The sequence below is a fragment of the Corylus avellana genome, chromosome 2 (assembly GCF_965113065.1).
Source record: "Corylus avellana chromosome 2, dhCorAvel1.hap1.2, whole genome shotgun sequence".
Classification (NCBI taxonomy): domain Eukaryota; kingdom Viridiplantae; phylum Streptophyta; class Magnoliopsida; order Fagales; family Betulaceae; genus Corylus; species Corylus avellana.
The window spans coordinates 34,176,987-34,192,245 of record NC_142491.1 but is presented as its reverse complement, the minus strand read 5'-3'; the positions used below and the strand labels follow the sequence as shown (position 1 = coordinate 34,192,245).

At 38.0% G+C, this 15,259-nt stretch overlaps 2 protein-coding genes across 5 annotated transcripts; one reads left to right on the top strand and one right to left on the bottom strand.

The window, feature by feature from the left end:
* The first annotated feature begins 436 nt into the window (after positions 1-436).
* LOC132176435 (peroxidase superfamily protein) lies at positions 437-2,115 on the top strand. Its single transcript, XM_059588638.2, has 4 exons — positions 437-673; positions 801-992; positions 1,094-1,259; positions 1,336-2,115. Exons 1-4 carry the CDS (start codon positions 437-439, stop codon positions 1,734-1,736), a joined length of 996 nt encoding a protein of 331 aa, XP_059444621.2. The 3' UTR covers positions 1,737-2,115.
* FCA (flowering time control protein FCA) lies at positions 1,924-14,853 on the bottom strand. 4 transcript variants are annotated; one of them, XM_088513958.1, is made up of 19 exons: positions 14,351-14,853; positions 13,628-13,698; positions 13,442-13,520; positions 8,724-8,806; positions 8,592-8,643; positions 7,729-7,796; positions 7,415-7,481; positions 6,774-6,853; positions 6,620-6,684; positions 6,257-6,316; positions 5,980-6,142; positions 5,018-5,104; positions 4,356-4,928; positions 3,693-3,890; positions 3,413-3,610; positions 3,261-3,299; positions 2,888-2,953; positions 2,759-2,804; positions 1,924-2,252 (listed from the first exon to the last, which is right to left on the bottom strand). In XM_088513958.1, the coding sequence occupies exons 1-19, from the start codon at positions 14,466-14,468 to the stop codon at positions 2,245-2,247; spliced, it is 2,121 nt and encodes a 706-aa protein (XP_088370084.1). In that variant the 5' UTR covers positions 14,469-14,853; the 3' UTR covers positions 1,924-2,244. The 4 variants fall into 4 exon arrangements, with proteins under 4 accessions (XP_088370084.1, XP_059444594.2, XP_059444610.2 ...); XM_059588611.2 differs by having other exon boundaries at positions 5,018-5,098; XM_059588627.2 differs by having other exon boundaries at positions 2,759-2,795; positions 14,351-14,556.
* Positions 14,854-15,259: the final 406 nt, after the last annotated feature.

Sequence of the window (15,259 nt, the reverse complement as noted above, 5' to 3'; positions counted from 1 at the left end):
TTGTTAATTTTCGTGTGTTTGAATCATATTACTAGTGATCTCTCTCACTTTCTCTCAACACAAATAGGCCAGGAGAACTTAATTTATGGGTTCAGTTGACGTATATATATAAGAGATTCCAAGTTAATATATATATATATATAGAAAAGAGAAACCCCAAAAGCATACAAAGAAACACACGGCATTAGGTGAGGATATCTTCATCATACACACACATACGCACTGACCCCTTCTCATGCTGCTTTTGACCATGTCTTCTATTTCTATTTGTACATACAACCAACTCTCTCTCTCTCTCTCTCTCTCAACGACCTTCCATGACTTGGTAGTCTCATTTTTACTGAACACTCACTCTCCAAGCAACTTACTATAAATATTATAAGTAGCAGCTTTCACCACCCCAACTCACCCCAACTCTTATCAACTAATATTTAAGATGGCCACGTACTTGGGTTTCTGTGTTCTAGTGATCATGCTTCAACTTGCAACTGCATTTCCAAACACCTTGAATGAATCAGCATGCGCTGAAATATCTGTAGGGTTTGGGATATACCAAGACATCTGCCCAGAGGCTGAGCCCATTATCTTCTCCTGGGTCCAAAAGGCTGTCGCCGAGGACCCCAGAATGGCTGCCTCGCTGCTTCGCCTACATTTCCATGACTGTTTCGTTAATGCAAGTCATCTTAATTTTATGTCATTCACCTTTTTTTTTTCTTCTTTTTTTTTTTTCCCGAGCACTGTCAACGGTGGTACGTAGACATAATAATGTATGTATGTATGTATGTTTGTGAGTTTGGCAGGGGTGTGATGCTTCGGTGTTGCTAGATGACACACAGAATTTTGTTGGAGAAAAAACTGCAGCTCCAAACTTGAATTCCCTGAGAGGGTTTGAAGTAATAGACTCCATTAAGTCAGAACTCGAATCTGTTTGCCCTCAAACCATTTCTTGTGCTGACATCCTTGCAACTGTTGCCAGAGACTCTGTTGTTCTGGTGTGTGCTCAACAAAATTGGGGATTTTTCTCGGATTTTTTTATGCCTTTTTTTTTTTTTTTTTTTTTTTTTGCTAATTTGAATCCCTAATTTACGTGTAGTCTGGCGGACCCACTTGGGAAATCCAAATGGGAAGGAGGGACAGCTTGAGTGCAAGCAAAGAAGCAGCAAACAACGACATCCCAGGCCCAAACTCAACCGTTGCAACCCTCGTGGCCAAGTTCGAGAATGTTGGCCTTGCGCTCAATGACATGGTCGCCCTCTCCGGTAATCACTTAATTGCACTGAATTATATATCGTATAATTCCTTCTAAGAATCAGAGATGCTTGTTTCTCTCTATAGGTGCGCACACAATCGGCAAAGCCCGATGCCCAACATTCAGCGCTCGACTCCAAGGAGCCGACCAAAATGGTCTGGATAGTAATCTTGATTTTGTTGCCTCCCTGCAACAGCTATGCTCGGGATCAGATAGCAGCACTGCAGCAGCACATCTTGACCTGGTAACCCCGGCCACATTTGACAACCAGTACTACGTTAACCTACTTTCTGGGGAGGGACTGCTGCCATCCGACCAGGTTCTTGTTAGTGGCGATGAACAAACACGTGAAATCGTTGAAACCTACGCCGAAGACCCGTTTGTGTTCTTCGAGGACTTCAAGATTTCTATGTTGAAAATGGGTGGCTTAAGGGTGCTAACAGAGTCCAATGGAGAGATTCGCAAGAACTGTAGGGCTATTAATTAATAAATAACCTAGCTTTATTGAATAAACCTCATATAGAGGCGTCATGGGATGCCCATGCTTTGCTATAGGATGCTTTGAAATCATTTCTTTTTCTTTGTCAGAATTGATTGCAAACCAATGCGCATCAGTTGCTATCACAAAACGGTTGTTGGGTTGCAAAAACAAGATGTTATGCACAGATCAAGCGGAAAATCTAAACATAGCAATGAATTATATTGTACAAAAAATAACATTCTAATACTAGGTAAAGGCATGAACTAAAGGGCACGCAGGCTTAATTCACCGAGCCACTTCTTGCGAGACAGTAAAACCTCACAATAATATATCGCAAACTCAATGCTCAAACAACCGTTATCATTAAACATGCCATTCAGCATTTGAGCTTTGAAAAAGTTGCCTGCCTTAGCCCTTTGAGTGAGTTTGAGACCAATTCTTTAGCTCAGTATCATCTACGCAGCAACTTATTGCCAATGTCCCACTTTTAAATTACACTTCCTGCTCAAGCACTTCAAGTACCTGAAGAAGAAATGTTTTTTCCCAACAATGTCAGTAGACAGCATGGAGATTATTAAATGACAAAATGTACAGTGCATATGAGATCATCTAGTCTTAAGAAATGAAGAATGTAGCAGGCAAAATTCCCCTGACCGTATGAAACTAACTATAGATCATCCTGAGGAACATCCGACTCATCAACCCCATAACTCCCCCACTCTCGATAATCTAACCGCACATTTTTGTTTCAATAAGGCCTTAGGCACCTAAAATCACATGCAGACGGGAAATGTAGCAATGGTTCTCCCACTTCTATCCAAAAACAAATGGAAAAAGAATGAAAAAGTGAAGTCACAATAACAAATTTCAATCGCACTGATAAATTCAACTTCTTCCTTCCTCTAATTCTTCTCGGTGTCAAGCGATACTACTGAAGTGAAGAGGGGGGAGGGATCTGGCTATAAATTTTTCTGGGTGCTAGCTAATTCCCAAAAAAGATATCAGACAATTAAAACCATAATTAGAACCTGCTGGCTTATTCTTCCACATCCACTCCTGAGCAGCCTGAAGGCCCTACAGAGCAAATGCAAACAATTGGAATCAGAACAAGACTGCAGAGAGAAATCTGAGCACACCATAATTTGAAAAAGAGATACCTGTTGGAATCGTGAAGGATCGCCGACTGAACCAGCTACTGCCTGTAATTGTGCATAACCAAGTTCCTGCAACGCCAAAAGATCCCAAAAGTGCATTAAGTATCCATTTCTATGAACCAAATACAGAAAGGTACTTAAAAAGTATAGTTTGTGTATTAAATCAAGAACATGCTCGATATGCATTGTTGATCCAGTTCCTAACACAAGTGATACAAGTCTAACTAAAATATTTTGCACACATTCCATTCTCCAAATTGTATTAAGACACCAAAACAATCATTTTTTCACTAAAATATAAGATTTTTGCAAAGTCTAGTTCTAAATAAGGCATCATTACATAAAGTGAGATCTTTCAGGCAAAGATGAAATTTACCTGCACATTTTGGTGACCTGCAACTCCAGAAGCCTGGTACTGAATTCCAAATCACATACTTAGAAAAGAAATAACTAATAATTTTGGAAATATATATATATATATATATATATATATATATATATATATATACACATGTTAAAGGCACTGACCGAGGATGACAAAGTAGGATGCTGTAACTGCTGCTGGTGGCGGAGCTGTGTTTGAAGCTGAGCCTGAAGCTGAGCCTGCTGTGTTTGTCGAACTTGCTGGGCAGATGGAAGAATGTGCGACTGGGCCTGAGGCTGCTGAATTAATGGTTTTTGCTGCGGCTGGTGCTCTAACAACGATAACTCTTCAGGTTTCTCCCACTACAGTTTCATTTAATCAAACATTAGTCACATAACTTGCAGAAACATCCCTAAAATTAGGCAATTCTGATAAAATTCTCACCCGACTTTCACCAGTTACACTATTATAATAGTACTTGTATCCATCAGGGGATGTGTGCTCTGTCCAATTACTTTTTACAGAAGCTACAGCCTGGGTAATTACAGGCACAGCAGGAGCAGTTTTGGATGAATGCGCATCAGCAGCTGTAGTAGCAAGGGTGCTGGCAACTGTCTGAGGTACAATCCCAGCCCATTGAGACTGCAGCAACAAATGATATTCTCAGAATAAAATCTTTTAAGAGTTGATAAAAACAATTAAATCAAAAGAACGTTGCCATAATAAACTTCTACAAATGAGAGGACACGAGGGGTTGAAAACTGTCAAAATTGATAGAGAATCGTGTCCTGACTTAAGCAGTGAAGTTTACCATGTCACAGACATGCTGAGGAGTTCAGATCCATCAATGGCAGTTCACATTTACAGAATACATCCAATGACAAAACTTAGCAATATACACGAATACTATGTTTCACACCCCAAATATTCATCTACTAAACAGAGTTACAAGGGCAATCAAGTTATCATTTAAGCACTGCTTAGGCAAGATCATCAGATGGTGGCTCCAAAATTAACTTCATGATGACATATATTATAGTTGTCCAGCAACTATAGATATTCTTCCAGTATACTTTAACCAATGCATATCCCACTAATCGTGAATACCTGCTGTTTAGAAGCCTGAGAACTTTGCTGCGATGTCAAAGCTTGATTTGATGGTTGCATCAGCTGCAACTGTTGTTGCAATTGGGAGAATGCTTGCTGAGATGACTGAAAGCTTGCCTGCAGAGTTTGTGTCTGTTGTGACAGCATCTGAGCTAACTGAGAAGGTGGCTGCTGAAGAGGCTGAAGCAGTTGCTGTGGTATAGAACCAGGAAGCTGCTGTTGATTTGTGATGGTCGATACAGAATGCAGTGGTAAGTTAGGATCCAAAGAAGCCTGAGGTGGTGTAGCAGATGAGGCAATCTGCTGAACCTGAGGCTGAGAAACAGACACTTGTCCACCCAAACCATGTAGCTGTTGAGATGGTGGTGCTTGACTGAAGGGTGTTTGGCCAGAAGAATGAGGAAGCTGTGGCTGACCTAGCTGCTGTAGTTTTGCAAGGGGTGCTTGCATTTGTGAGTAAGAAGCTGGAAATTGAGGGTGTGATTGACGGGAAGGTTGCAAGTGCTGAGGTGACTGAATAGGCTTCTGGAACTGGTTGATTGGTGGAACTTGCGGAATGGACTGGTTAAAACCCTGAAAAAAAATTGGAATGAAGTTACTAACTTGTTTTGGAAGCACTATGTAGACAATGAAGACATCAAAAAATAATCTCCATCTACTACCTGTTGTGATGTTGAAGATGTAACTGCCTGTCCCAAAAGTGAACCATCAGCAGGCCCGCCAAGGCCACTCAAAGGACCACCCTGAAACTTTTTCACGAACAATAAGTAAAGAAGTTTACACACTAACAAAAATACCACAAAAACACAAAACCAAAACCCTCTAAGAAAAGATTGTATAAAGAGACCACACTGCAAACACTGAACAAGAAGAACACAATTGATAAATTTCTTTTTATGCGAAAAGTCTCAAAGAATAAAAAGGAAATAAAAACAAAAACACAATTGATAAACTATCCAACCAAAGAATCTATGTCATGATTAAAAGGCCAGATAAGCTGCAGAATAACTGTATCAAAAGACAGAAGGAAAAATGCCCTTCATACTGGTCTCAAGAGAACACTTACGCCATCGGCAAATTACAAAATATTGGGGAGGCCTTGAACATATGTAAAGCCATTGCAGAAAACACAAAGAAAACTAAAAAACACAGTGACTGGCCAAGCACACAACGTCCATTCTGATCCCAACACTTGGAGATAGCTCACGCAAAAATGCAGTATGGCAAAAAATGATATTATTGAAGTTTAGTAAGTACAGACTATCTTTTTTTTTTGATAAGTAGTAAGTACAGACTATCTTTGAAACACACTGACTATAATTGAACAAAGGGACGTTTGAGCATCTACCAACACAGAGTTCAATTGTTGACCTTTTCCTTTCTTTTTTCTTCCTTTCTCGTAAACCAACTAAGCTTGACTAGAGGAAAGTTCACTAAACAATCTATCGCGATATCACCTAGTCAGCGAAGCAAGACTCCTAAAAAAATCAATCTGCAGTCATCAATAGCACATTGACCTTCATTATACATTTTGTACCAAACCATTAAAAAAAGGGTTTAATCCTGGAGGGAGAAAAGTAAAAACTCGAGTAACATATAGCAGAATCTTTGACTTTCTTCTTACCAGATTCAATGGCAATGCCATGTCCCCAGACCTAGGAAGCGACTGAACCCCAAAGCCATGAATATCAGCATTAGAAGGCGGCCTTAAATTAGGTGGACTCATTGGATGCCAAGCATTAGGTGGAACTCGATCACCCATAGGGTCACCAAAATTCTGAGGAGGTCTGCAAAGGGCATGAAAACATAAGCATGCAGAGATAAATACCATGATCAAAGTAAGAGGAAGAAAAAAGGTATTTGTTTCACTAGAATATGTGAAGGGTGGGGAGTTGAAGTACCTAGTTCCCAGTGATTGAAATTGAGGACCTAAACCTGGACCTCCAAATGAAGGACCACCCCTGAAAAAGAGATTAAAAGAAGTCAAAAACTGCAAGTAGGGAGTTCAATCTGTAAGCAACATAGAGAACACTCAAAAGTTACATGCTAAGAAGATGCTGAACTTAAAAACAACATATGTCAGGTCCACCGAAGCAAAGTCCAACATAAGAAAGCTTGGCCAAATGCAAAAGAGAGAAAAAGAAAAGCCCAAATCCCTCTGCCCTGCCCCGAAACCCAAAGGAAAAAAAAAAAAAAAGAAAAAAAAGAAAAGGAATTTTATAGTTGCACATAGGAAACCAAGGTAATATTTTAGATGTCCGAACCTTGAATCTCCAGGCCTAGGCCTCTTAGGATCAGCAAATCGGACAGTTAATGGTTTATCACAACCCTAAGAAGAAGCAGAAGAAAGATAATACATAAATGACCTTCAATACACACAATCTGTAAATATTAGTAGAGCAAGGAAACAACACTAACTCTCATCGTAAAGATTCCATTAAGAGCATTTATAGCTGCCACTGCCATGTCTCTGTGAGAGTATTTAACAAAACCACATCCTTCAAAATAAAATGAAACCAAAACATGAGTAATAAAAAGATTAAAAAAAAAAAAAAGCATTACAGAACATCAGTTGGTTCTAATTTAACCAAACCACAACAGTTATGATAATAATAATAAAAAATAAATTAAAAGGTCACCATACTAGAAAGAAACAACATTCTTGCTGTGCTATTACAGAAGGAACCTATTATTTAGTTTACAAAGTACACAAAGTAGAAATGATGTCAACCATTTCATACTTTCTTAGAATAATTAATTAGATGTCCATCGTATCGTACCCTGTAGTTTTTAATCTAATTCGTAGGATCTTTTTAATTTTTTTTAATTTTTTTATTATTATTATTATTATTATTGTATAGGAAAAAACAAAAGACATTTGGAACAAGCTTTTAACAAGAATTTGAAATTATCCAATTGAGTCAAATTTATATCTCTAAGATAAAAATAAGGGATATCATAATATGGCAAAAGAAGGAAGGCTGAAAGCCGTCAACCAATCCCACAATTCAAATTATAGCATTTTATTCTACAAGAAAAAATAAGATTAGAGGACACACCACGACTCTGCTTCATATTATCACGCATGAGGTAAACATCTTCTACTCTGCCATGGTTGGAAAAAATCTGAGAAAGGAAACATCAGTTATTAGTTATGCAACACTAACAATTATTATTCATCAAATAAAAAACTTTCAATAAAATTTACAACGCATGAAACTAAAGGGAAGATAAAAAGTGAAAATGGTGCTCATTAGAGCAAAAGATTTGGGAGTGAAAAGTAAAGTTTCTTCCGTCAAACTGATAAAAAAAAAATGTGCATGGCAAGCATTAATCCTAGAAAAGGACAGCTAAAATTATCTGATTTACATACTTCCTCGACTTCCTTTTCAGTAGCTTGTTTGTTCAATGAGCCGACAAACAATTTGTACTCAACCGCACCTACCATAAAAAGCAAGTACTTCAACAATATAAAAGTTTGCTGCTATTTAAAAAAAGAGATGAGTGCACAAAATCAAACACAAAGAACAAGTGTAAGGAAAAAATTTCCCTCCAAACATACCCCAGTTTATATTTTTCACATAGTAAAAAATGGAAAGGACCATGTATTAGGAAGGAGGGATTCTATGGGGATGTCACCAGGAAGATAGTTTGCACTCAAGTATTTTCAGTTGGAGGAGGTATTAGTGCCTCCTTATCATTTCATTTCAGTACTAGCCCATACACAACAATGACATTATTGACCACTTAAGTTGCTGGTTACTATTGGCTCAACACAAAGTAATTGAAACGTATGGCTCCCCCAGGTAGACTAGAAGTATACAAGAAAAGCCACCTAACTAGGTGGCTCAACACATTAAGGATGACAAAGCTCAAATGTCAAGAGAAGCCAGAGTAGTAATAATAATGACATTTCCCAATTAAGGAAAGACCCTTAATCAGAAGATGCAAGCAACTCAAGAGAAAACGACCAATGATGAGAAATTTAATTAAGAGCTAATGAAACTCTTGGATTAATGTCAAATGCCGGGGGAGGGGGGGGGGGACTCCTAAGCAAGTAATGCTTAAAGAGGTACTCCAATTTGCACAGATAACATAAACTACAATTAGTTCAAATGTGCAAGATTTGTTTTTATATAACCTGACTGGTCTAACAATCTCAACATGCTTCTTTGGTAGAATTCCATACATGTAATAGAAAGAAAAGTTTCTGAACTGAAATTTAACGATAATTACCAAGACGTTCTCGTTCCCCATCAGCATATCTCACTTGTATAGGACCCACTCCCTGGAAAATACACGAGTGCATGAAACTACCATAAATCAGTTTGCCTACAAGATTGAAGATAATTCCAGCAAGAAACTCACCCCAGGAAGAGTATGCTGATTGTGCAATCCTCTTATAGCCCTATCAGCTTCTTCTGAGGTTGCATATTTTATAAAACAACAGCCTGCATAAGCAAAGAGTTTTAATCCAGATTTCTTTACATAATTTCTACCCTTCTAACAATCTCACATACTACAACTTTGAGCTTAAACATTATTACTCACACCCAGACATAAATATCAACTGTTTAATTCTATATTATAAGCATCTGCTAAAGGGAACAAGGTTACTAGAAGCAACCATAAATACATAATTTGATGACTACAAAAAGACCAAATGTTTCAATAACAATAAAGAATCCCAGATTGGAAAACAGCAACTGTTAAATCAGCTTAATCTTTCCTACTTGCAGCATGGCGTTCCATCACAAGGTAGCAAAAGATCAAATTTAAAATCCCAGACTGAAAACAGCGACTATTAAATCAGATTAATCTTTCCTACTTGCAGCATGGCGTTCCATCACAAGGTAGCAAAAGATCAAATTTAAACTTATTCAGTTGTTCTCCACAACCAAGAAACAAAAGATTACAGTCCAGATACATCCCAAATATTTGAGGATTTTAAACCCATAAGCTGGCAGTCAAATACCATGTACTCACCAAACCACCATAAAACATTTGGGAAAACTGCCTTACAGCCCCCAGAGTATAGGCGCTTTTGTAATCATACCATTTGCAATGTCGGTATCCCAAGAATTCTTCCCTTTTGATTTCAACCTTTTTTGTTAAAATGCCCAAAATGCCCCCATTTAAAAAAAGAAAAAACCCTCAAAATTTCTAATGGTCCGGTGACGCAGTCATGTGGGTGATTTAAATAAAATAAAAAAAAAAAAAAAAAAAAAAAAAAAAAAAAGAGGGCATTTTGGACATTTCAACAAAAAAATTGTGAAATTAAAAGTAGATCTTGGGATATTGACATTGCAAATTTTTAAATTTTCGAGAGTATAATTGCAAAAGCGCCTGTACTTCGTGAGAAAAAAAAAATATATGAACACACAGAAGGTCTAATATTTTCTACTTTCCTTTCAGCACAGAACCTCAAAACCAAGCTCTCATAGTTCATTGGAATACTCATGATGAAAAACTGCATAAGGATTTATATGTGTAATAAACAAGTCGTCCAGAACAAAAGCAGAGATGAATTGAACCTCATCCCAGAGTATATATATTATGTCTATGCAGTTACTCCACATTCTTCTTTCCTTTCTTTCAATGGCAATCCAGTGGCAACAGGCACTAAGCAGAGCAGATATTTATCTTTCTAAGATAATATATCATTGTAAAACCATAATGTGGCAACGCAGGGGGAAGCCTCACTATACTTCTTTGCGCAATCTAATGGAGTAAATGATTTACGGTGAACAAAGGATTCCAAAATTTGACTAAAGTCTTGCAACTAAAGACATCACCTAAACGAAATAAGCTCAATCCAAATAATATAGTCAATTCAGACACATTGTTGATTCATCCACAAAGGTATGATAAGAAATCTAGAAGCTATTTATTAGTCACATAAATAATAAACACACAAAATGAGGCTTCAGATCCCAAAGCCCCATGCATTTGCCAAGAATCATAACTAGCTCAAAATAATAAGTTCCTGGGAGCCAAAAAAAGAAACAAGAGTAGGTGCAAAAAAATGCAACTCTCACAATATTCTTATAACTCTGTAGCTTCACATATGTTCTTAGACATCAAAACAATACGTGTATATCAGCAAACAGACCATTTCTCTTCACATAGGGTTTCTGGTACACCAGGAAGTAATATCAAATCCCTACCATTCACAGACCATACAAACAGAAATGACTCTTAAGAAACCTACCACTAGCTAATTGTGTTACCCAGAAGAACTTGCATTTCTCAGACCAGAGCTCCTTCCTTGCTCTACCATGCTAACAATTAAGTAAAATTTGACAATTCAACAAAAATTGATCCTCAAGTTTCACTTATAAGTATGACTGATTGCATCTATTTTGTTTAGGTCAAACAGGAAAAGTCTAAAGAGTACTAAAGGACAGCCCACATCCATTTACCAAGAACCAGTTGAAATGGCTCTCAGTAAGGGTGAAAATGAATCAAACAAGGAACATCATAAAATAATAAATTTCAGGGGGAAAAAGCCAATATAAGCATCTAGGACAATAGTGGCAACAAGGGTCTTGTTGTACCAACCATTTAAAATGAACAATTATGGAGCAAAATTTGTGGAGAATGAACCTATCGTACAAAGTAACTGGATAATCAACCATTGAATCAGGAAAAATCTTGTCCAACAATACAATCATGTCGCGAGCACCAATGTTATAGAAAAGCTGTCAGAGGCAAAAATCTTTAAAATATTGCCAAATCAAATGGATAGTTTAATAATTAGCTAAGTCTGCACTGAATATGGAATCTGAAACTTGGACAAAATCCGCATCCTGGTTGTATCACCAGCCTACTTCTTGGTTAAGCCAATAATGCTCCTTCAATGCCATTATCTTATTTAAGTCTAAGAAACATATTCAATGGACAACACATACACACATGGTACCTACTGCATAACCCAAAAAACAAAGATTCTTGTGGCCATAGAAAGAAATGACCAATGCTCTACCACTGTGCCACAATAAGATTGTGTTGCTGTGCCATCAAGTAGAACATACACCAGCTCTGCATTACTAGAAGTCCTAACAGACCCAACAGAAAAACCACAACGCTGAGATTCTAACCATGTGATTCCAGCAGCCAATTTGCAAATCAACAACATAAAATTTTGTTTGGACAACATAGGATTGACCACAATATTGGCCTCCACAAACTGAAATCTGCGCGTTCGGAAACCATTTCCATGCATTGACCTATGAGTACAATCCCCACATTTGACGACAAAAAGACAGAAAACCATGAAATTTTACATAAGAATATCCAAAAGCTTATGGTGTTACGGTATTTATTGAGACCAAATTTCACTGAGAACTTTGTCAACAATTGCACTTACTCACATAAGAGTGCTTCAACAGATTAGTGCAGCCATTATATGAAAATCGAGAGAATTCAACCCATGAAGCAACAAAATACTTCACAATAGCCCATAATCTCTAATAGAACCAAAAAGAAAAAGAGAGACAACCATAGACAGCAGTCTATGCATAACTTAATGCATCAAATCCTTGGCTCCACAAACAAGTATATATAAATAAGATCCATGGCAAAACCCATAAACGAAATCAAAATACCCACTTGATACACCCTGGTATCACAAACTTACAAGCATAACACAGCACTTTCCACCAAACGGTCCATAAATTTAACCACTCAGTTAACAATGTGGTCTGGTATGGACTGGTATTGAAGACCTATGCAAAAGGCTGTACAATAAGTAAATCGTAGCAGAACCGCAGATTCTAATTATATATAAGAAAACACCCAGACACATTGTTTCCTATATATAAAAATACAACTCCACAAGATCACACAGTTGCGACGTACAGAAACCCATGGACAACATAAAAAGTCCTTCATTGTGCAAACTAGGATCAAAACACAATTAAATCCATAAGTTTGATAGGAGAAACCACAAGCCAAACCATAATACTTGCACAAGTAAGCTTCTGTATCACAATCACAGACAAACTAAGAAGAATGAGACGTGACATCCAAGGAATGGCCCATAAATTTAGACGCTCAATGAAACAATATGAACCATTGCTCAAAGCAATAAATGAAAAAGGCTGTCCAGTAAACAAGTAGTAGACACCCACAGATTCTGATTATGAAGAAGAGAAAAACACCACAACACATTAAGTTCAAACTGTTGAAAATACTACCATCACACACCTGTCTTATAAAACATGAAATGAGTTGCGTTTTCAACATATTGTACACATAAATGCAAACCCATGCTCAACGATGAAGAGAGCCAAATATTCAGCTCTGAGATACGACCATCCACACACCGATTAAACGCTTTGTATCATACTCAAGCACAAAAAGAAATTCAACCCACTCACTTGAATACAGAAACAACAAAAAATTAGATGATCAAGACAACGAAACATCATTCCCACAAGCAACAGGCCCATATTTCAAAAGGTAGCTTTTGGGAAAACCACCAATAAACTCACAAGCCATAACCCATTAAATCTGATTACCATCCATTCCATCCATCTCTGACAGACAATCCTACTTCAAACCAACCTCACCTAGTCAATATGAAAAGACATTCCAAGCCATCTGAAAGAAGAACTCCCAGGTTCTCCAAGATAAGAAAAAACCACAATCTCTTGCAAATTACAATGTGATTAATTCCATTCAAAAGAAATAATCCAAGTATTCTGTGTCATTCTCTGTACAATACTAACATCCTGATATAAACACGCTACAGTTATGGCAATAGACACTCCCATTACAAATAATTTGTTGGGTAATGCCCCCACCGCTGCAGCTACTATTGCAAGAGCAGGATCTATTTGTCTTCCAAGATCCCAACTGCTATACAAAAACTGGTTTTTAGTAGGCCTACACGTCTTGCTTTCTTCTTGTTTGACAGGACGGACACAAAAAAGGTCGCAACCAAAACCAACAAGCCCGACACTTGTTGCAAAACAAACTGAGACGAAAGATGAGCTTACACTTGCTCCCATCAGCCTCTCAGATGACCTGAAATAAGATGTCTGGATCACAAATATTTCATAGAAAATAGCATTCACACATACCTTGTTGTTGTCCTGTTCTCTTATCTTTGATCAGAGCAACCTCTACAACATGTCCATGCTCTTCGAACAAAGGACGAATCTGACATAAATAAGCATGGCATTAAGATAACATAAAACAATAACAGCAGAACAGGAAAAAAGAATAGTTCAAAGAAATAGCTTTTGTATATAAATTGATTGACTTACATCTTCCTCAGTGGCTGTCCTTGGAACAGATCCAACAAAAAGTTTGGCAAAACTGCCACCATCAAAATGCTCTGAAAAAGTAATCACAGGAAAAAAGACACTGATGATGCAAGTATGCAGAGAAGTAACAAAACGGGGAAAAGAAAGGGAAATTGTAAACCAGTTTCAAAGCTGAATTCAACCATGAGTCATATAAACTAAGACAATTGAGAAACAAATATTTTCTCAAGCTTCATCTAAACTTGTTATGCTTTTCTAACGACCGTAGAAGAAGAAAACATAAAAATGCTAACAACCCCAATCTAAGAGAGTATAGATACTTCCATAGTCCATAAAATGACACTAGAATTCTTGGCACGCTCCCATAAACAAAGGCAAAAATCACAAAAGTTAAAACCTGGGGCCTCCCAATTTTTCCTGAAGTTCAATATGCTATTCCCATAACTTCCGAAAAAAAAAAAATTTGAAGACTGAACCCTTGATCACACAGTGAAGTTATGGAATAAAGTGAATTAACTATGACCATTAAGAAATTAATTCACCTTTGATAAACTCAAACCCCCCACAAGCCTAATTCCTTACATATGCATCATAGAGAACAATGTACCACATAACTAAAACAATATGTTTACCCACACACCAATACAAATATACAATCATAAAAGCATGCAAACCGGCACGCTCAAACATTTACAGTTAACGCACAAGCACAAGAGCATTTACCAGGCGAGTCTCCATGGCCAGAGAAAGCAAACCCTCGCTTCTGACCCGAGAGCGGGGGGTCCTGATGAGTATTCGACCCGAACCCTCCACCTCCACCTCCACCGCCGGGACCGGCCATGGGCCTAAACCCTCCAGCGCCGGAGCCTCGTGGGGGGCTCTCGAAGGGGCGGTGACTGCCGGAGCGGCGGCCGTGGTGGTTGTTCAGGTTGCTGGGAGGGGCATCGGAGAAGCGAGAGGGGCCTCTAGAGTGCCGGTAGGGGTGGAAATGAGAGTCCTGGTGGTTGTGGTTATGATCGTCGTTGTCGTTGTCGTTGTTGTAGCGGTCTCCTCGGTGCCTATCCAGCTTGCCGAATTTTGGGGTTAAAACCCTAACCCTAGGATTTCGAATAGCGTGGGTTGACGGGAAAGTCTGCAGCCCTGTGAAAAGCAGAGAGACAAAGAGAGAGAGAAAGAGAGAGGGAGTGCGTGGTTCTTCTGTGCAGGGGGGTCGAGTCGAGTGGAACAATGACTAATTGCTGCGAGATTTGCCGATATCTTTCTACTGGGCTTCTACGCCCCCACCAGCCCAAATTAATTTTACTTCAGCTTGAAATGGAAACAGCTTCCATTCATTTCGAGTTTTTTTTGGAGAAAGGAAAATACTAAGTGTTCTTCTAGTGTTCTTTGGATGTTCTTTTAATTGTAATATAGTTTTTAAAATCACTAATAGATTAAAAGTCAATAATAATAATCTCAAACTTAACGGTGATTTTAAAAATCATATCACTGTTGGGAGAACACCAGGAGAACATTAGAAGAATACATACTATTCCCCTTTTATAAAAATGTCTTCGATACTTGTTTTGGCATTAGTCAATGTACCGTTATAAAAATTGAGATGACTTGACAATAAAAAAATGAAAATCAATA